The sequence below is a fragment of the Episyrphus balteatus genome, chromosome 4, assembly GCF_945859705.1.
Source record: "Episyrphus balteatus chromosome 4, idEpiBalt1.1, whole genome shotgun sequence".
NCBI classification, from domain to species: domain Eukaryota; kingdom Metazoa; phylum Arthropoda; class Insecta; order Diptera; family Syrphidae; genus Episyrphus; species Episyrphus balteatus.
Genome location: NC_079137.1, coordinates 8341470 through 8363102, shown reverse-complemented (window position 1 = coordinate 8363102; position 21633 = coordinate 8341470). Strand labels below are relative to the sequence as shown.

The window sequence follows — 21633 nt, the reverse complement described above, 5'->3', positions numbered from 1 at the left end:
TTACTCTAATTTTGCATTTAAATAAAACCGTTTTATTAAACCTTTTTTCCAAATTTTTTTTTTCAAACACAAAATTTTGAAAAAAAAAACTAAAACAAAAATTTCAAACTAATTTTTTTCAAAATTTTATGTAATTAAAAGCTAATTTTGTTTTCAAAGATAAATTTTAACATTCGTTTTTAAGGAAGCAAAGAAAACCCGATGCAAAAATGTATTGTCGTTTTCGAGAAATTAATAAAAAAAAAAAACAAAACAACTTTTTTTTAAGAAAACACTTAATTATTTGTTTTACGTGGTTGATTTAGTGTTCATTTTCTTTTATTTTACGATGAGTTTGGATGCATTTTCCGCAAATTCTTCGAATGAAAATTCTTCGAATGACAATTCCTCGAATGACAATTCGTCGAAAACAATTTATCGAATCACAATTCATCGAATGACAAATTCATCGAATAAATTACTAAAAATTATTGGTTGCCACCACAATGACATGCCATACCTTTTTGTAAAGCTAGTAACTTTCTCTTTTAGTTTGCATTTAAATAAAAATGTTTTAGGGAATTTAAAAAAATTTCAAAATTTTAAAATTTTTCTAAGTCCCAAATGTGAAAATTTTTCTAAGTCCTGAAATATAAAAAATTTTTCTAAGTCCCGAAAAAAAATTTCTTAGTCCAAAAATATGAAAAAAATTTCTATTTCATATTTCACGACTTAATAAAATTTTTCACATATTAGGACTTAGAATAATTTTTTATATTTTTGGACTTAGAAATATTTTCAAAATTTTTAGTTTGAAAAAAAAAAATTCTTAAAACATTTTTATTTAATTTCAAAATAAAAGTAAAAGTTGCTCGCTTTACAAAAGTATATGGCCATTGAATAAAAATTCTTCGAATAACAGTTCCTCGAATGACAATTCCTCGAATAACAATTCGTCGAAAGCAATTCATCGAATGGAAAATTCATCGAATAAATTATTAAAAATCATAGGTTGCCACCACAATGACGTGCTATACCTTTTTGTAAAGCTAGTAACCTTATCCTTCAGTTTACACTTAAATAAAAATGTTTTAGAAAATTTTTAAGAAAATTCAAAATTTGAAAATTTTTCTAAGTCCTTAATGTGAAAAATTTTTCTAAGTCCTGAAATATGAAAAATTTTTCTAAGTCCAAGAAAAGTACGTAAAAGTAAGAATTTTGCTGGGAAAAAATTCCAAAATGTAGTTAGACTTCAGAACTCCAAAGAGTATCAAGATACCAGCCGAAAACCCTCATTTTGCACACTCGGACCTAGAGCCATTTGGCCGCCATTTAGTTTTTTATAAAAATTTTACTTTTTCACATAACTCACGTATTTTTGAATCTACAGAAAAAAAATGTATGGAAAACTTGAAGATAATTTAATTTCCTACAATATATGTTAAATAACTTTTTTCGATTATCCCTCCGGTTTAAGAGTTAGGGTGGTTTTTTTCAAACACGTCAAAAGTCGATTTTCTTATTTTTGTCATATCTTTTTTATTTGAGCTTTTTTTGAAAAATAAATCGTAGTAAAAGTTGTAGATCTTTTTATTACCTTCATTTACTATATTAACGGTTTTTCGATTTGACACACTGTTTTCGATCTGTAGGCAATAAACTTCAAAAATTGCAACCGCCATCTAGGAAAAAGGGTTAAAAACTGTTGTTTTTGTTCGATATCTTGGAAACCGTTCGTCTCACAGAAAAAATATTAAGACTTTTTTTATTGAAAATTAGTTTTTCTACAATTTTGATTAAAGGACTTTTTTCTGTAAAATTGAAAATAAAGAAGTTATTCTTCAAAATAGATTACCATTTTCAATACGAAATTGTTTGCAGTAAAATTATCTTCAATAACTTCTTTATTTTCAATTTTACAGAAAAAAGTCCTTTAATCAAAATTGTAGAAAAACTAATTTTCAATAAAAAAAGTCTTAATATTTTTTCTGTGAGACGAACGGTTTCCAAGATATCGAACAAAAACAACAGTTTTTAACCCTTTTTCCTAGATGGCGGTTGCAATTTTTGAAGTTTATTGCCTACAGATCGAAAACAGTGTGTCAAATCGAAAAACCGTTAATATAGTAAATGAAGGTAATAAAAAGATCTACAACTTTTACTACGATTTATTTTTCAAAAAAAGCTCAAATAAAAAAGATATGACAAAAATAAGAAAATCGACTTTTGACGTGTTTGAAAAAAACCACCCTAACTCTTAAACCGGAGGGATAATCGAAAAAAGTTATTTAACATATATTGTAGGAAATTAAATTATCTTCAAGTTTTCCATACATTTTTTTTCTGTAGATTCAAAAATACGTGAGTTATGTGAAAAAGTAAAATTTTTATAAAAAACTAAATGGCGGCCAAATGGCTCTAGGTCCGAGTGTGCAAAATGAGGGTTTTCGGCTGGTATCTTGATACTCTTTGGAGTTCTGAAGTCTAACTACATTTTGGAATTTTTTCCCAGCAAAATTCTTACTTTTACGTACTTTTCTTGGACTTAGAAAAATTTTTCATATTTCAGGACTTAGAAAAATTTTTCACATTAAGGACTTAGAAAAATTTTCAAATTTTGAATTTTCTTAAAAATTTTCTAAAACATTTTTATTTAAGTGTAAACTGAAGGATAAGGTTACTAGCTTTACAAAAAGGTATAGCACGTCATTGTGGTGGCAACCTATGATTTTTAATAATTTATTCGATGAATTTTCCATTCGATGAATTGCTTTCGACGAATTGTTATTCGAGGAATTGTCATTCGAGGAACTGTTATTCGAAGAATTTTTATTCAATGGCCATATACTTTTGTAAAGCGAGCAACTTTTACTTTTATTTTGAAATTAAATAAAAATGTTTTAAGAATTTTTTTTTTCAAACTAAAAATTTTGAAAATATTTCTAAGTCCAAAAATATAAAAAATTATTCTAAGTCCTAATATGTGAAAAATTTTATTAAGTCGTGAAATATGAAATAGAAATTTTTTTCATATTTTTGGACTAAGAAATTTTTTTTCGGGACTTAGAAAAATTTTTTATATTTCAGGACTTAGAAAAATTTTCACATTTGGGACTTAGAAAAATTTTAAAATTTTGAAATTTTTTTAAATTCCCTAAAACATTTTTATTTAAATGCAAACTAAAAGAGAAAGTTACTAGCTTTACAAAAAGGTATGGCATGTCATTGTGGTGGCAACCAATAATTTTTAGTAATTTATTCGATGAATTTGTCATTCGATGAATTGTGATTCGATAAATTGTTTTCGACGAATTGTCATTCGAGGAATTGTCATTCGAAGAATTTTCATTCGAAGAATTGGCGGAAAATGCATCCAAACTCATCGTAAAATAAAAGAAAATGAACACTAAATCAACCACGTAAAACAAATAATTAAGTGTTTTCTTAAAAAAAAGTTGTTTTGTTTTTTTTTTTTATTAATTTCTCGAAAACGACAATACATTTTTGCATCGGGTTTTCTTTGCTTCCTTAAAAACGAATGTTAAAATTTATCTTTGAAAACAAAATTAGCTTTTAATTACATAAAATTTTGAAAAAAATTAGTTTGAAATTTTTGTTTTAGTTTTTTTTTTCAAAATTTTGTGTTTGAAAAAAAAAATTTGGAAAAAAGGTTTAATAAAACGGTTTTATTTAAATGCAAAATTAGAGTAAAAGTTACTAGCTTTACAAAAAGATATGTCACGATATTGTGGTGGCAACCTATGTTTTTTAATAATTTATTCGATGAATTTGTCATTCGATGAATTGTCATTCGATAAATTGTTATTCGATGAATTGTTATTCGACGAACTGTCATTCGAGGAATTGTTGTTCGGTGAATTGTTTTTTCGATCAATTGTGTTCGATGAATTGCCATTCGATGAATTGTTATTCGATGAATTGTTATTCGACGAATTGTCATTCGAAGAATTGTTGTTCGGTGAATTGTTTTTTCGATCAATTGTGTTCGATGAATTGTAATTCGACGAATTGTTTTCGATAAATTTACCGGTGACCGGAAGTTAGAGGGGGGTCGAAAATGGCCTGAGTTGTTTCCTGTAAATAAGGGTGTAGTGCCAAAGTTGCTAGAGAACTTGGCTGGGCACTACCGTGCCCCTTGATCAAACCGAAGAAGTAGCTTACCAAAAAGTCTATGGGAATGAAGCAAAAAAGGACTCTTAGGATTTTAAATTTACTATTTATTGAATTTGAACAAAAAAATACACTAAAGGGTTTAACCGACCGACATAACGAAAGCAACGTGTTATAGTTTTTACTTGCAGTTTCAATATCAATTCCCATTCCATTCCCTTTCTTATTTTCCATTCCAATTTCATCTCTAATAATAATGAAATGAATAATTTTTTTTTGTTCAAGATGTTGACTCAAGAGTTTCGACAAGAGTGCAAATTCGCTATGCACTCTTACGTGGGGAAAAACTTTTTCATATTGGAAGAAATGTGTTTTGGTTTATGGAATTACTTGTTTTGTGTGGTTCCTGCATTTACCAAGCCGATTTCTGATGGGAAAATTTCAAAACAGAGCATTGTTTTTGTATTCCCTTGAAGCTTAGTGCTAATGGAAATGGAAAAACCAACTTTAATCCACAAATTATAGGTATCCACATGAGCTGAGTCGAAGAAGGGTAATTTTAGTAATTCATTGGAATTGGTCGGTTTTTGGTGGAGTGTTTTCTGTTGGTTATATTTTGTTATTATTGTAAGTGAAGTGAAAAAGTTACCTGGTCATCAATTTTATAGAATGTAATGTTTTAACCAACACGGCCATTATTGTTGTCAAAATTTATCGTGCAGAAAATTAGATTTATGAGTTTTTGATTGGAGGAATGAGATAACATATTTATAGTCACTGGCATCAAGGTGAGATGAGATTGGTTAATAGTTTTGAAGGGGAACTAATTTTATTTACTGTTAGTTTATTCATGAAATTTTAGGATTTTTGTTAGCTGGCTGAACTTAAGCTTTTTGATATGAAAACCAAAACCGAAGCTACGAACTGGTAAGCAATTTGGTAATGTATTTGGTTTATAAAGTTCTGTAAGTATTCCAAAACTCTGTATTTTAAAATGCTGTAAAATATATAATTCTGTATTTTAAAATTCTTTAAACACAAAATTTTGTATGCAAAAATTTTAAAAAATTGCTTGATTATGAAAACTGATATTTTCAGTTAATAAACTTTAAAGTACCTCACAGTTAGCCTGAACAAGTTTAAGGTTGACCTAAAATGACGACAAAAACTAAAGATGAGGCTTTGTTCCTGAAGGCCTCAGCAATAATAATCAGTTCATACCAAAATCGGATTAGCTTCCTTTTTCGAGATACCCCCCGTAAACGTGTTTTTTTTTTTTCGAGAAAAATATATATCAACGCAAGGCTCGAGTACGATAACTCAGGCGCTGAGACAGTGGCGGATCTAGGGGGGGGGTCGTGGGGGTCATGACCCCCCCCCAAAACTGCAAGCATACATTCTCAAAAAATAAAATAAAACTAAATTAAATATAAAAAAGATACAAATATGTATTCTTAATAATTTTGTTAATTTTTGTTCAGTTGTAAAGGTTGGTTTCATAAAGTCAATATAAAGCATGACCCCCCCCCCCCAAAACTCCAAGCATACATTCTCAAAAAATAAAATAAAACTAAATTAAATACATATACCTAAAAAAATAAAAAAGATACAAATATGTATTCTTAATAATTTTGCTAATTTTTGTTCAGTTGTAAAGGTTGGTTTCATAAAGTCAATATAAAGCATGACCCCCCCCCCCCCCCCCCCCAAAAACTCCAAGCATACATTCTCAAAAAATAAAATAAAACTAAATAAAATATAAAAAAGATACAAATATGTATTCTTAATAATTTTGCTAATTTTTGTTCAGTTGTAAAGGTTGGTTTCATAAAGTCAATATAAAGCATGACCCCCCCCCCCCCCCCCAAAACTCCAAGCATACATTCTCAAAAAATAAAATAAAACTAAATTAAATACATATAAAAAAGATACAAATATGTATTCTTAATAATTTTGCTAATTTATAACTTAATAGTTTTCTTAAGTTTTTTAGAATATCTAAATTTAAAAAAAAATTAAAAGGATATAATCGATAGGAAATTTAATTTATCTACAAAAAATTACTTAATACAAATTTTTAAATTCGGCTTCCTTTTCAAGTTAGAGACAAAAACGCAAAAAGTAACAAAAAAAGTCGAAAATATTGATCGTTACAAAAATTATCATATCTTTAAAGCTTATCCATAGATTTTGAAGAAAATTATCTTGTTATCATTGCCAGGAAGTACACTACATATAAAAAATATAAAACTATAAGGATTCGAAAGATTGTTTTTTTATTTCATTTTTTGGCAAAAATTTCCTTTAAAAAATCGATTATTTTAAAATGTTTTGATACATTGCACTTAATCATCTGAAGTGATCCAAAAAAGTTATTCCAGTGTTTGTTTCTTACTTATTCAGCTTTCAGGTTCTTCTATTAAGTTTGGACATTTATTACTCAAGATATAGCACGAATACTAAGTATGCTTGGAAAAACTACAAAGTTTGAAAAATCATACCTCGAAAACCTATCCATAAACATTTTTTAGATAAAATTTTCGAGTTCTCTGGGTTTGTTTGAATCTATACGAAAAGTATGACGGCACTTGGTGTCCAAAATTGTTTTATTTTTTTATAAACAACTTTTATCCGTGTAATTGAAATAGGTATATATATATATATATACATATATATATATATACATGACGTACGGCTCAATACATACGACGACGGTTTGTTTTACCAAAATAATTACCAAACATTGTTTCCTTAATAATTTAATTTTATACGTGCATCGCGTCTTTTCAAAAAAAAAAAACAAACTAGCTTTTTCAAATATATTTTCCTAGTAGGCTTTGAAAACGTCACTTTTGCCTTAGCCACGTAACAAACACATCACATTTGTTTAGTTTATCTCTCTTTAATTTATTTATTTTTTTTTAAGAAAATTTAAAGCTATGTTATGTCTTCTAATTACCTTTACCTATCATATTTTAAAATAAATATAGAATACCTACATTTTTTTTAAAATACCAAAAAATATCTTTCGAAGCCAAAAGTGAAGGTTTATTCAAATGTAAAAACAATACCAACTCTAGTGACCTTTTAATGGTAAACAATTCCAGCCCAATACACAATCTCAACTAAGTTTTTTGTTTTTTTTTGTTAAGTTTTCATAATTTATATGTACATAAATAATTTATATGTAAATGATTTTTATGTAAATGATTTTGTTCAAATTTACAATTTTGTTCAAACATATTTATAAAAATTTGAATTTGGTTGTCTTTTTTTTTCATCTCGGTCAGTGAGATTAAAGAGTGTTATGACCCCCCCCAAACAAAATTTCTGGATCCGCGCCTGCGCTGAGAGTTGAAAACGGTTTTTAGTGGAGATATTCAATATAATCAGGAGGGTCTATGTCCCCCCCTTTAGGTGGGAGGGGCAATTTTAATAATAATTTTTGGATTTTTAAAAATATTTTCATTCTTTTTTAAATTAAAATAAATCGGGATCCCGATTTTAATTTTTTTTTTTTTCAAAAAATTAATTATTAAAGAGAGTTTTAAAAAAACGCTTAAAACGATTTTGAAAATATTTTTTTTTTTTAATACATCTCAATAAAATAAATTAAATTGCATACTTGTTTTGGAGCTCCATTTTTATTTTAGCTGTTGTATTTTTTGCTTTGAGAAACGAATTTTATGTTTTTTTTTTTTAGTATTTTTGAATTCACCAAATTTCGATAAAAACAGTTTTAAAAAATTTAGCAATTTAGACTCTAAAAGTAAAGTTCGTACAACCCAGTTATGCAATTAATTTTTATTTTTTTTTTGTCAATTTCAAAATTTTTTCTTGCTTTTTTTATAATTCGCAGCTTTTTGTAGGCAGTTCCCAACTCTTATCTCCAAACGATATTTCTATCTCCAAAACATTTACTTTTTATTTTCAAAAAAAACTTCTGTAAAGTGCCGATACGACAAGCAATCGCAAATGGGATTGTTTAATTCAATTTAAATCGTTTCAGATAGGGTAAAAAGGGGTAAAACGGATAGTTTGGTAGAACTTTTTCTATCAACTTGAAATTATGTACGAAGAAGTAAAAGTCAAATTCCCGAATGGGTACGAAATGTTAATACCCACACTCATTTTGCAATTTAAATGAAAATTGCATTTATTCTTCTACACCTAAGGCTAGTTTATGACGAACAAGGGAATTTAAACTCTATTTTACAATTATTACAGCCTTCTTGTCATATTTATCTTGAAAACATTAATTTTATCCCTCTCCTAAACCCTGGATATCTTTCTATAAAATTAATATAATGTTTAACAATAATGCAAATTTCTCTTTCTCATTTGTATAATTTTCAAAGCAATTAAATGCAAGTGTGTATCCTATTTGGGGTGATAAAAAAGTGCATTTTAATCGCTTATCATTGCATTTGAGTTAAATAATTGCATAATGCCCTGAAGTAAAAAAAAAGAACAAGATCTTTGCTTTTATAGCAAAACCTTCCCCTTTCACAGATTTGTTGTATATATCCTTTTTATGTTCGAAAACAAATACATATTGCACAAAATGCAACCAAAAGAATAATAAATTATCCATATTTGCATCCATGAAATCGACTAAACTGATATAATAATAATTGTTATACTCCCTCACAAATACTCACAAGAAGTAATAGATGCAGTAGAATATTATAGGCGGATGAAAATATTCAGGAAAAAGGACCTTCATTGTCCACTTTTATGGTTTGTATTCTATGATATCCATAACTCATTTTTAGAAAATGCAATAAAAAGGCACCTGCAAGCGGAATGCAAATAATAAATTGCCTCCATAAAATCATATAATACAAGAAATGATAATAATACAAATGCAACGGACGACACGACGACAACGTTTGCAAAGGACGATAAAAAGGATAACAAACAAAACCATGAAAATGACTGTACCAAATGCAAATGTTTAAAATGTAAAATGCAAATAGCTAAGGTTTTGCATCTTTGGAATTTTCTGTTAGCCACAACACTTAAGTAATTGAGGGTGATTTAGAGAATTTTTTAAATTGAGGGTCCTAGTTTGAAACATTGAAATTATGTCTCAAAGAAACAAACTTTCAATCAATTTCTATAACTTTCATTTGTGCAAATCCATTCAAACCCATAAATGCCATTACTATGATGGAGGTGTGAGTTAATTAATTTTAACATCACTAAGAAAAAGTCGAAATGTAGTTATGTTCATATGTGCCATCATAACTTCTAAACTACCTATCCTACTTTGGCAATTTTGGTGTCGATGGAATTGTAAAACTCGTTCGCTGGTTAATGGCTGTGTTATATCGTACTTAAATGAATATAACGCCCTCTAGAGGTGGGAACATGTACTATAGGTTTTTTTTAACATACAAATGCATACTTCATTATTTTCCAAGCAAAAATCAAGGAACTTTGCTAGATTCTTAAGACGATGCATATACACACAAAATTTTTCAAGGCTGCTCATATTCTAGATGAAGCTGGAAGAATCCATCAAAAGGTCCCAACATATGGACCAATAAACCAATAATCCAGTTGATAGTTCAAATCAGAGCAACAATGGTCTGGATCTACATTTTTTTTGCATAATTTCACCTAAAAGTATGCAATTAAAAAAAATATAAGCTCTATATCTTACCTCCAAGGGTAGTCTTTCAAAAACAATAATCATTTTTAAAATCAGGATTGTAGCTTCTGAGATTACCCAGAACATACAGACAAACGACTTTTTTTTAAATATTTTTTATAAGAAAACTCTAATTGAGTTTTTTTTTAAAGTTCAAGAAGGTAACACCATAGCATGAGAATCAACAAGAACAAATAATAATTACAAAAAAAGAAGGAAAATCAAGGACTAATCCCCTCGTGAGCTACAACAATCCTTGAGTCAAATCGCTCACCAAACATCTTAAATCTGTGTACAAATTCCTGCTCGAGGGCACTATTTCCCTTTGTCAAATATTGACTGTCTTTCCCAAAAGATATGTTTGAAATTCTAACCTTAGTCTGGACAAACCCTTAGAATTCAACCAAAACTAATCTTGCCGGTTAACCCATGGCTACCGTCTGTGCTCAAACAAACAAACAATTCACATCGCAAATAATGCGCATGCATTGTTATTTGCGTAGCAACCATCAACATGGAGCGCCACAACAAACAAATAGCTAAAACCCAAACAAACTTTATCCATCGGGGCAGTATTGTCGTCGGTCGTCTACTTTGGATTACTCCAAATAAATAAAAAACAAAAAATGGTTAGGAACAAGTTTAAATAAAAAATCCTTTTCAATACAAAAAAATCCTTTATAGATCCTTTCACGTGGTAAAACGGATTCGGCCAATTCTCGGCATATTCAAAGTGCAACCACAGTCCAACAAGCGAAAAAATCCCTACCCACTTTAGAGGATTTTATATTGCAACGAGATTATACCGGAGCACGGGCATTCCTTGAGGTAAAGTCCACTTTTCTATCCATCCACTCGACAATTTATCTATTTTTTGTATGTCATCTGTGTTTTTTCCAAAAGTTCGGTAACGAAGAAGACGATGATGAACGTAAACTACTAACTGACCAATGGATTGCCTTCTGCAGCTTCCATTTGGGCGACTATCAACAAGCCCTAAATCAGTATAAAACCATAAAATCCTTGGAGCTACTCAACACCACCGATGTTAATCTAAATGTCGCTGTTTGCATGTTCTATTTGGGTATGTACGAGGAAGCCCATCAGATGATGGAACACATACCAAATACGCAACTGAAGGTGCGTCTATTATTTCACTTGGCCCACAAGTTCAACAACGAAGAACAACTGATGGCATTGCATGAATCACTGCAGGATGTCGTTGAAGACCAACTGAGTCTTGCTTCGTTGCATTACCTACGGGCGCATTATCAAGAGGCAATCGATATTTATAAAAGGATTCTACTAGATAACAAGTGAGTGTGTAGTGTATGTAGCTCCATGATAGATATAGTTATGGAGGTGGCCAAGAGAATTTGTCGTGTAGCAAAAAAAATTTATCTTGATGTATGGTTAGAAAAGGTGAATTTCACCATGTTTTGTAGTTGGTGATAAGTTATGAAGAGTGAATATGGTTACCACTTTGGGAAATTTCTATTAATTTTGATAGATGTAGCTATCTTCAAGTCGTGTTGTCAGTCATCATTTAATGTCATTCAACATTTTGGAAAATTGAAGATGTTTTTAAGCATTTTCCTTTTAATGTGTGTCAGATTGGTATAAACACATAGATGGCAACCTTGGTCACAAATGTCAAACATGTTTGACATTTGTCACCAAGGTTTTCTCAATTTTTGCATTTAAAACAGCTATTTTGTCTAGAAATTAGCAGAAAATATATAAAAAGAATGTAATTTGTATGTATCTTGGAATTGGTCTAAACATGTCTAATGTTCGATATAAAAAAAAAACACTTTGTCATACTTGGTTTTCTTGAAGAAAATTTTGTCTTGTAAGGTTAAGACAAAGATGAAATATTTTTCTACCATTTCTTATGTTAGCTGGAGTAGGTCTCAGATGTGTTGAATTTGTTCTTTTTTTTCGCTGATTGGTATAAACTGGTATAATACACGATGTCTCCAAAATAGATAATCATAATCCGTCTCAAAAGTGACATTTCCAATGACAATCCTTCTACTCACTTCAAAAAGGGGTTAGCAAAAGCTTCTACTACTATTTTTCTCTATCCGTTAATAATTGGTATAAACTGGTCGAATGTTCAAAATTGTCAAATAAATAATAGTAGCTCATCCATGCTATTCATGTCACTTTTCTAGGATATTAAAGGTAAACAAGTTTCTTGTATCAATTTAATTCGTTTTTTTTTTTTTATTGGTATAAAGTGGTCTAGTACTTTAAATCTCTTAGAAAACTTGTGCTTATTCCTGTTTGACGTAGCTTTGTCAATAGACACTACTTTTCCTTAGCAGATAAAAGACGAAAAACTTTCTTATATTCATTTAAAATGAAATCGTTAATTGGTATAAACTAGTTAGCTCGAAACTTTTTTATTTGCTTATACTATTTTCTATATAGCTTTGTTAATGCCAAGCAACACTCTTTCACTCTTTCCTACTTGGTACTTGATGAAAGATAAAAATTTCATTTATATAAATTATGAATTTATAACCTGATTGGTATAAACTAGTCTAGAGCTTGAAATTTCTATGGAAAATTTTGTTTTGTAATTTCCTAATTGATATAATCATATCAAGAAGCTTTTTTAGCTTTTTGATGATGGGCGTAAAGTATTTCTTATAGTAATCTTGAATGTATCCCGTGTCTGGTATAAACTAGTTGTGGGCTCAAAACGCCATTAAAACCTTATACAAAATCTTATATGCCTTTATCAATGGATACAAAAATGTTTAAAGGATGTATGCCTTAATTGGTATAAACTGGTCTACGGCTTGAAATCTATCAAAATTTTCATTACTGCTTAGTAATAGTTTGAAGTGACTTAATAATTTGAAGACTCAATTTTTTTTTACATTTGGCATCATCAAATAACAGCATTTCATTTCTTCAAGCTTACCATTTTTTCAAGCTATTTAATGATTCAATGCTGTCAATCAGTGCTTTTTCAGAGTGAAAAACATATAATTGCCATCACGTAATAGCTTTGTTTTTAGTTTTTCAGCTAATTGGTATAAACTGGTATAATGCTCAATACCTCCACAAACGGTCCGTTGTTTCCAAAATTTTTTAGCAAACTATTAAAATGGCATAATTAACTCTTTTAAAGCTGATTTCGCTGATTGGTATAAACTGGTATAATACTCTTTATCTCGAAAACAGCTCTACCTTCTTCAAAATTTTCTTCAAGTCTGAAACTTCAACCTCTTAATCCTTCAATAATTCACCAACTCTACAAAAACTGATGAAATCCACCTTAGCTGTCATCAGATTCTTGTGCAATTTGCGTTTGTCCTTCCGTTTTGTCTCTGTATATGCGCTTTGTTGTTTGCACTACCTACAACGTCCATCATATACACCTTTAACGTATCTACTCTACATTTATCCTTCCAACATACAAAAAAAACCTTCATCTATAGAGACTACTTGGCACTGAACGTTTATCTAGCCCTGTGCTTCTACAAACTAGACTACTATGACATGTCCCAGGAAGTGTTGGACGTCTATTTGGCCAAGCATCCGGACAGTACAATTGCCATCAATTTGAAGGCCTGCAATCGTTTTCGTTTGTTCAATGGACGTGTCGCCGAGCAGGAGATTAAGAACATCGCCGACAATGGAACATTCGGCGCGGACCTCATCAAACACAACCTAGTGGTGTTCCGGAATGGTGAAGGTGCCATGCAAACGTTTCCGGCATTGTTGAATATTGTCCCAGAGGCACGATTGAATTTGGCCATCTACTATTTGCGTAATGGCGATGTCCAGGAGGCTCATAGTCTTATGAAGGAAATCCAGCCAACAGTGCCGCACGAGTACATTCTTAAAGGGGTTGTGCATGCAGCTTTGGGCCAACAATTGGGTTCCGTAAGTGTAAATTGGTTTTTTTCTGAAGAACGGTTCTTTTTTTCAGACAGTTTTCGTTTTCTCTTTGAATTTATACTCTTTTGTAGAAAGAACACATCAAGACAGCACAACAAAATTTGCATTTAGTTGGTAGTTCAGCTACCGAATGCGACACTATACCTGGCCGACAAAGTATGGCTTCGGCTTTCTTTCTTTATCGCCAATTCGAAGAGGTCCTTGTCTACATGAATTCGATTCGAAGCTATTTTGTAAACAACGACACATTTAACTACAACTACGCTCAAGCCAAATGTGCTACCGGCTATTATCGAGAGGCGGAGGAATTGCTGGTGCATATTACCGATATGGATATAAGGAATCAGCACACATATTGCATGGTACTGGCCAAGTGTCATATTCATGCCGGACATCCGGAACAGGTAAATAATCTTTTGGAAATGCGTGGTCTCTGGGTCTCACATGGGAAATGATTTTGGTTAATAGGTGTGTAAGCTTAAGGAAGTAATTTATTGGCAAAATGTGCATGCGGGGTAAATTCAGATTATAAATGGTATAATGGTTGTATAGAGCCACAGAGTAGACAAAATAGAGGAAGCAGGTGTTATATAAGGTGTGTGTATTGGGTTTGGTTGTATGGCTTTGGATTTATTGGATGCATCGGAAGTTGTTAAGATATTAGAAGATCTGTACTCTGATGGCCAATTATTATTTCTTGTCTGGGAAATTGAGCCTCTTGGGGCTTTGGAAAAAATGGTTTCGATTTGAAATTTTGTATTCAAGACACTTTTTAAGTTCCCGGAAAGTTTAGCAGGCTTATACTCACTTAAGAATAATTCTGTCATTTTGACAACCATGCCCCTTTTTTTGACAGTTGTCTGCTTTTGATTTACTTTCAGGCCTGGAATCTATTCATAACCCGTGACACTAATTCAGAAGCTTTTCTACTTCTTCAAATGATTGCCAATGAGTGTTACAAATGTGCTGAATTTTGGGTTGCAGCTAAGGCATTTGATATGCTTGAGAAGTAAGACTCTTTCTTATTCAGCAAAATTCTTTTCAATTGGACTGTTTTTTTTTTAATGACAGATTAGATCCCAGTCCAGAACATTGGGAAGGTAAACGTGGAGCTTGTGCTGGGACACTATATGCCATTGCAGCTGATACTGATCAAGGTAAACCACCAAATGGTGTTGGAGATATTATATCACTTCTACGCGAGTCAACTAATCCACAAGCTGAAGTTATGATGAAGACAATTAGGAAGCATTTGAATGTTTTTAAATAAAGTTAAAATGTTATAAATGTGTAGTTTGTGTGTTTTAAACATTTTAAATGAAATCATTTCAATTTGGATGAAAAACCCTTACAAAAAAAAAACTTTAAAGCTTTAAACCGCTGTTTCAGAATAGAATATTGATGATATTTTCACATTTTTCACACAAAACTTAAATTATTTTACGACTGCCAGCAATTCAGCATCGAAAAGAGAATGATGTTTTCATGTAAAAGTGTCACAAACGTATTCCATTTAACGTTTGCCAGCAATTCAGCGTTTGAAATGGCTAATATATTCACAAATACTCTTCGATATAGAACCTGTTTTACTGATGCCAGTAATTCAGCACTACAATTTACTGATATTTTCACAACCTTTTAACAACTTTCAGCTATTCAGCATTGAAAATGGGTGACTTTTTTACAAATTAATATTAATACGTATCCCGCTTCGCAAGTGTCAGTTATTCAGCGTATTAAGTAATGTATTCCGATATACCTTTTGAAACAGAATTCTTCCATCAATCCAGCATTAAAATTTACTGAAAATGGAAGGTGTCAGCAATTCAGCGTTAAAAATGGCTGACGTATTCACATAAAACCCTTTAAAACAGAACCTGTTTCAACAATTCAGCATTCAAAATTAATGATATTTTCACATTTATTTGTCAAAATCTTAACCATTTTAAAACTGCAAGCAAAAATTCAAATATTCAGCTTTGAAAATGGATCAGGTTTTGACTTAGAAATATCAATAGGTATTTACGAATTCCAATAATTCTGGGTTTGAATTAACTGACGTATTTGCCAAAATGAATTTCATTGTACGACTTTGTCAGCAATTCAGCGTACAAAATTGATAACATTTTTAATTTTTTCTGTCAAAAAATGATACCTTTTAGGGTTATTTGCGATTCACAGCAATGGCTGATAAATGTTTTTGATAGTAAGTCATCCCTTTAGATTCAATAAAAATTCAAATCAGTTGATTGACATTGGCAGTATAATAATGTGATTTAGATCAATTTCTATGCATGCACTAAACATTTTTTGTTTACCTATATATAAAAAGTAACAAAAAAAAGGCAAGGGAATATTGATTTGAATCAATAAAAAACAACATTTTAACATTTAATTGAGGGGCTCGTTAAAAATAATGAGTTTAAAACAATAGAAATTAAATATATATTGATTGAAAGCAAATAGAGACTCAGTTAATAGTCTTTAACGGAAAGGCTTGATTCAGTTCTTTCAATTGAATCCTGCAATGAAGTACATTAACCACAGTTTTATTGTTTTCGTTGCGTTTTTTTCTGCTGAATTTCTGCAAACAGAAGCTAAATTTAATTCAAAGTTCTTGAATTTCATAGAGAATTTGAACGAAGTCGAACATTTTGAAAGCATTTTTCTGTACAAATCATCTCAAGATCATATCTTCACTAATTTTGATGACAATTTCATAAGAGACATTTCATCTTCACTCAACATTCCAGTGATTCTTTCAACCGAAAGTTCATCATTTTACTTGAAAGAAAAGTTGAACGAAAACTTTTTAACTATTGTTCAATTTGATGAAACTGATTTATTTCTTCAACAACTTCTAGAACATCTTCAACATCTTCGTTTCTGTAAGACAATTTTTGTACTGAAAAATTCTTCAAAAAATGACTTGGAACTGAAGAGCCTTTTCAATTTTTGCTGGATGAATAAAATGCTGAATGTTCTAGCTGTTTTTCAAGACTTCTCAAAAACATTAGCCTATTACAATTACAACAATATCAATGACCTCAAAATTGAAGAAGTCATCTGGACGAAAGAAGATTCGAGTGTTTTTCCAGATCGAATGCGTAATCTTCATGGAACTATCCTGCCAGTTCTTTTTGGAAGTGAACAAGCAGGATTAGTCATTTCGCAGAACTCTAAAGGCGATACAATTATTGGAGGTTATGTCGGCCATATCTTCAATTCCCTTGCCAGAAAACACAATGCTAGATTCGGTATTTCGAATGTTGACACATCAATCTACCATGATCATTTACATGAACTTATTTTAAATGGAACTATTGAGATTTCAAATACCGTAATGATGCTTTTACAATACCCAATTGAATGGCACTCATATCCATTTATTATGTTCGATTGGGGTGTAATGTTGCCGGTAGAACCAAATATTCCTATTTATAAAGTTTTTGCCTTTGTTTTCTATTTAAATGCATTTATTTTATTTATTTTGATTTTTATTTTACTGTCGGTATCACTTGGAGTTGCTGTTAAGCTGCTTTCAGGATCAAAGTTAAACTTCTTCTTCTTTTATTTTGATTGTTTTCGTGGAATTCTTGGACAGTCATTCTCTGAACACCCACAGGCTTCTTTTAGTAGAAAAATCATCTATGCGTTGATATTTTTACTTGGAATTATGATAGTTACCTCATACAATGCATTTTTTCAGTCTTTTATGACTCAACCACCAAAAGAAAAATCAATAAATAATTTCGATGACTTGCAATTATATGGTTTAAAAATTTACGGAATCAAATCGGAATTCGATAATTTGTACAACTTGAGGCCTAATTTTATGAAAGATTATTCCAACTCATTTCATAGTGAAACAGATCTTCCGAAATTGAAGAAACTTCGAGATACTTTAAATACCAATTATGCATTTGCAGTAACTAGCATCAGTTGGATGAATTATGAAAATCAACAAAATTTCTACAATCAAAAAATATTTCGTTGGTCTGAAGAATTGTGTTTGCTGAAAAATAAATTGCTAGCAATTTTTGTTGGTGAAAATTCATCTTATAAGAAAATTTTGAATTTTCATATTTTGGAAATACAATCAAGTGGATTATTGGATTTTTGGATGAGAAGAAGTTTTTATGAACTTTTAAGTGTGGGGAAGATTAAAAAGTTAAATATTGAATTAAAGCCGATATTACGAGCTATGAAAATTGAAGATTTAAACTGGATTTGGACATTGATGGCATTTGGCTTGATGGTGGCTACTTTGTGTTTTATTGGAGAAATTGTAATTTTTAGATTTAAGAATGGACGAAATATTGTACAAGAAAGTAGTTAAGTAAAATTTGACAAATAAAAAAAATTTATAAAAAAGTGTTTCTTTTTTTTTCAATTTTAATTCGTTACAAGTTTTAATACAACACAAAAATCCTGAAAATTTCATTCACATTATTAGAAAATGTGGGCTTGTTAGTAAGCGGGTTTTTTATTGAAACTTTTCTTTCTCTGAAAACAATACACTTTGAGAATTTCAGCGAAATCGTTCGAGCCGTTCTCAAATACTTTTATCATATTAAAAAGTTCTGAAAATTTCATACAAATTGGTCGCACCATTTACGAGAAACAAGCATTGAGAAAAGTGGGTGTTACTGAGGGATCCGCCCAATATTTTCAAAAAATAATTTTTTGATTTTTTTTTATGTAAAATTTTTTGAAAAATCAATTCTTCAAAACTAGTTGTTTTTTCATAATACTACAAAATGCTCTTTTTCGTGTCAATAATAATTTTTGATCCTGACAAAATCTATTTACTTTAGGAGGTGGAAAGCTGAGAATCGAAACCAGACCTCTAGCGTATTATAAAAAATATTAATCAGCAATCAAAAAAGAAATTTCAAAAAAATTCATCAACCCGTTTTCAAAAAAATATTTTCTTCTTATAAAAGAAGGAATTTTTGGAAAAAAAAAATGAAAATCGTTTAAGCGGTTTTATTAAAAGTACTGTTTTATATATAAAAAGTTTCTAAGATTTAAAAAAAAAGCTGGTATGCCATTTTTAGAAAATCATCAAACCGTTTTCAAAAAATTGATTTTCAAAAAAAAAAAAAAATTTTTTGGTTAATTTTGGTCCTACAAATAAAATTTCAATTTTGCGAACAGGAAACCTCAGAAATTTCATAACTCCCAATTTGGAAGAAAATCACTGCAGTAACTTAGGCAATTTACAAAATTTCAAAATATTATAAGAAGGTTTTTCACCATATTATATTTGGACCATTACTTTTAGGACATCCTGTATTGTATATATCGCAATTAAAAGTATATATAACATTTATACGACTTCTAGGAAAACCCTTTCCAAGTTATATCAATATTTCTTTAAAAATAATGCTACCTGAAAAACTCTTCAAAAATATAAAAAAAAAATCGAAAAAGTAATTTATAATTTTCCTAAAACAATGAAGATTTTCAAAAATAAAAAAAGTTGAAATTAACAAGATAAAAGATACATCAAAAAACGAAAGAAATCTAGAAAAACATCAATTATTCACACGGTAGTGTGAAGTAAACCAAACGGACCTAAAACACAGCTTGGAAAAAACCTCTCCAAGTGGAGTAACTAAAGCTCAAAAATTGGCAATGTTAGGGAACCCGGCCGAACAGCTTAGATTTTGATGATCTTTTTTTCAAACGTCGGTAATTAAAAATACTTTAAAGTCTATAGATTAAAAATTGCCGGTGTTGCCGTTTTGATTTTTTAAATTTAATTGAAGATTTTTGTGAACAAAAACAAATTTTTTTCAAAAATTTTTCTTAAATTTCATAAATTAATTGATGCCAAAAGATTGTCTAGGAAATTAAGGAAAAAAAATATATATAGGAGTGAGGGACAATCTTCCATCGTTCAAGCGATAGATGCAATTTTCTTATTAATTGACTTCAAACACAAAAAAAAATATTTGAACACAACGGCAACAGCTACAATATTTAAATATACAATTTTAAAAAGCTAGAAGCCTAGTCATATTTGTAAAATTAAAATTAAGTTAATTGAATAAAGGGCTTTTAAAAAAATGATATCTGAACTCAGATTTTTGAAAAAAAAAAATTATTGAAAAAATTTTAAGATGTCATTTTTTAAACTTTTTCGTAATATAAAATGCATTCATTTTCAAATTTCTTTGGCCGCATTTATTATGATTTGAAATTATAAAATGAAATGTCAATATGTTTTACGGTTTATGAAAAAAATTAAAAAGTATTTTATTTTCGAAGAACTTTTTTTGATAAAAGTTTTGAAAAAAAAATGTATCTTATTTTTTTTTTCAAAGTTCAACATCTAAACATAAAATTATTTTTTATTCACTTAATAACCCTTACTGTTGAAAGTTAAATAGTCTTTGAGAAAATTAATTATTTCGATGCAAAAATTCAGTTTTTATCAAAAAAAAACCCATTGAAATTGAAGTAATTTTTAATTTTTTTTTCAAAAGTGTGATATATATTACGTTTTCTGCTTCAGAATTCAACTGATAATATTTATGGACAAAAATTTTTGTAAAATAAATTCATATTTTATTAGAAAAAGTTTGGAAAAAAGTCATTTTAAAATTTTTTTAATAACATTTTTTTTTTAAATTCTGAGTTTGAGGACACAATTTTTCAAAAACTCTTAATTAAATTTAGTGAATTTAAATTTAAGAGATAAGTATGAGCTTCTGGCTTTTTAAAAATGTATTTTAAAATATTTTTTTGTGTTTAAAGTCAGATTGTGAGAAAATTGCATTTATCGCTTAAACGATGGAAGATTGTTCTCTACCCCCTTATATTTTTTTTCCTTAAATTACCTAGAGAATCTTTTGCTATCATTTGTTTTTTGAAATTTAAGCAAAAAAAAATGGTTTTGTTAAAAAAAGTTTTAATGTTAATTTTAAAAAACAATACGGTAACATCGGCAATTTTTAATCTATAGACTTTAAAGTATTTTTAATTACCTACATTTTGAAAAAAAAAATCGTCAAAATCAGAGCTGTTCGGCCGGGTTCCCTAATAATTTGCTTTAGTTACTCTACTATAAAATATGCTCTTCATAAAAAATCTCCAAAATGTAACACACGTTTTGTTATGGAGACTTTTTTGTTTAATTTTTCATTTTTTTTTGTCTTAGCATTCAAATGTTTCCAAAAGTAGAGCCGATATCAGTTGGTTACAAAATAATAAAAGATAATGCAAAAACACTTTTCAAAAATCACAAATAAAATTTTATTTACTAATCAATTTTTGACAATTTCCATTTTTTTAAATTTAAAAACTAAAATTTCTCCAATAAAACACAAAGTAGCCACCATCAAACCAAATACCATCAATGTCCAAATCCAATTTAAATCTTCAATTTTCATTGCTCGTAACATTTGCTGGGGTTCAATTTTTAACTTTTTAGCTTTCCCCACACTAAGAAGTTCATTAAAACTTCTTTTCATCCAAAAATCCAATAATCCACTTGATTGTATCTCCAAAACGTGCAAATTCAAAATATTTTTATAATTTGAATTTTCACCAATAAAAATAGCTAGTAATTTATTTTTCAACAAACAAAATTCTTCAGACCAACGAAATAATTTTTGATTGTAGAAATTTTGCTGATTTTCATAATTCATCCAACTGATACTCGTTACTGCAAATGCATAATTGGTATTTAAAGTGTCTCGCAACTTTTTCAATTTCGCATAGTTTGTTTCACTATGAAATGAGTTGGAATATATTTTCATAAAATCAGGCCTTAGGTGTCATAAATTATCAAATTCATATTTAATTCCGTATATTTTTAAACCAGATAATTCCAAGTCTTCGAAATTATTTATTGATTTTTCTTTTGGTGGTTGAGTCATAAAGGACTGAAAAAATGCATTATATGAAGTTACCATGATAATTCCAAGAAAAAATATTAA

The 21633-nt window shown here is 29.5% G+C and overlaps 2 protein-coding genes across 2 annotated transcripts in view; one reads left to right on the top strand and one right to left on the bottom strand.

Moving 5' to 3' along the window:
- Positions 1 to 21633, bottom strand: part of LOC129919442 (uncharacterized) — a 472931-nt gene that overhangs the window by 131135 nt on the left and 320163 nt on the right. The window lies entirely within an intron of this gene.
- On the top strand, positions 10329 to 14977 carry LOC129919445 (intraflagellar transport protein 56). The gene is made up of 7 exons (XM_056000319.1): positions 10329 to 10395; positions 10451 to 10594; positions 10670 to 11082; positions 13222 to 13669; positions 13756 to 14088; positions 14566 to 14693; positions 14756 to 14977. Exons 1-7 carry the CDS (start codon positions 10393 to 10395, stop codon positions 14952 to 14954), a joined length of 1668 nt encoding a protein of 555 aa, XP_055856294.1. The 5' UTR covers positions 10329 to 10392; the 3' UTR covers positions 14955 to 14977.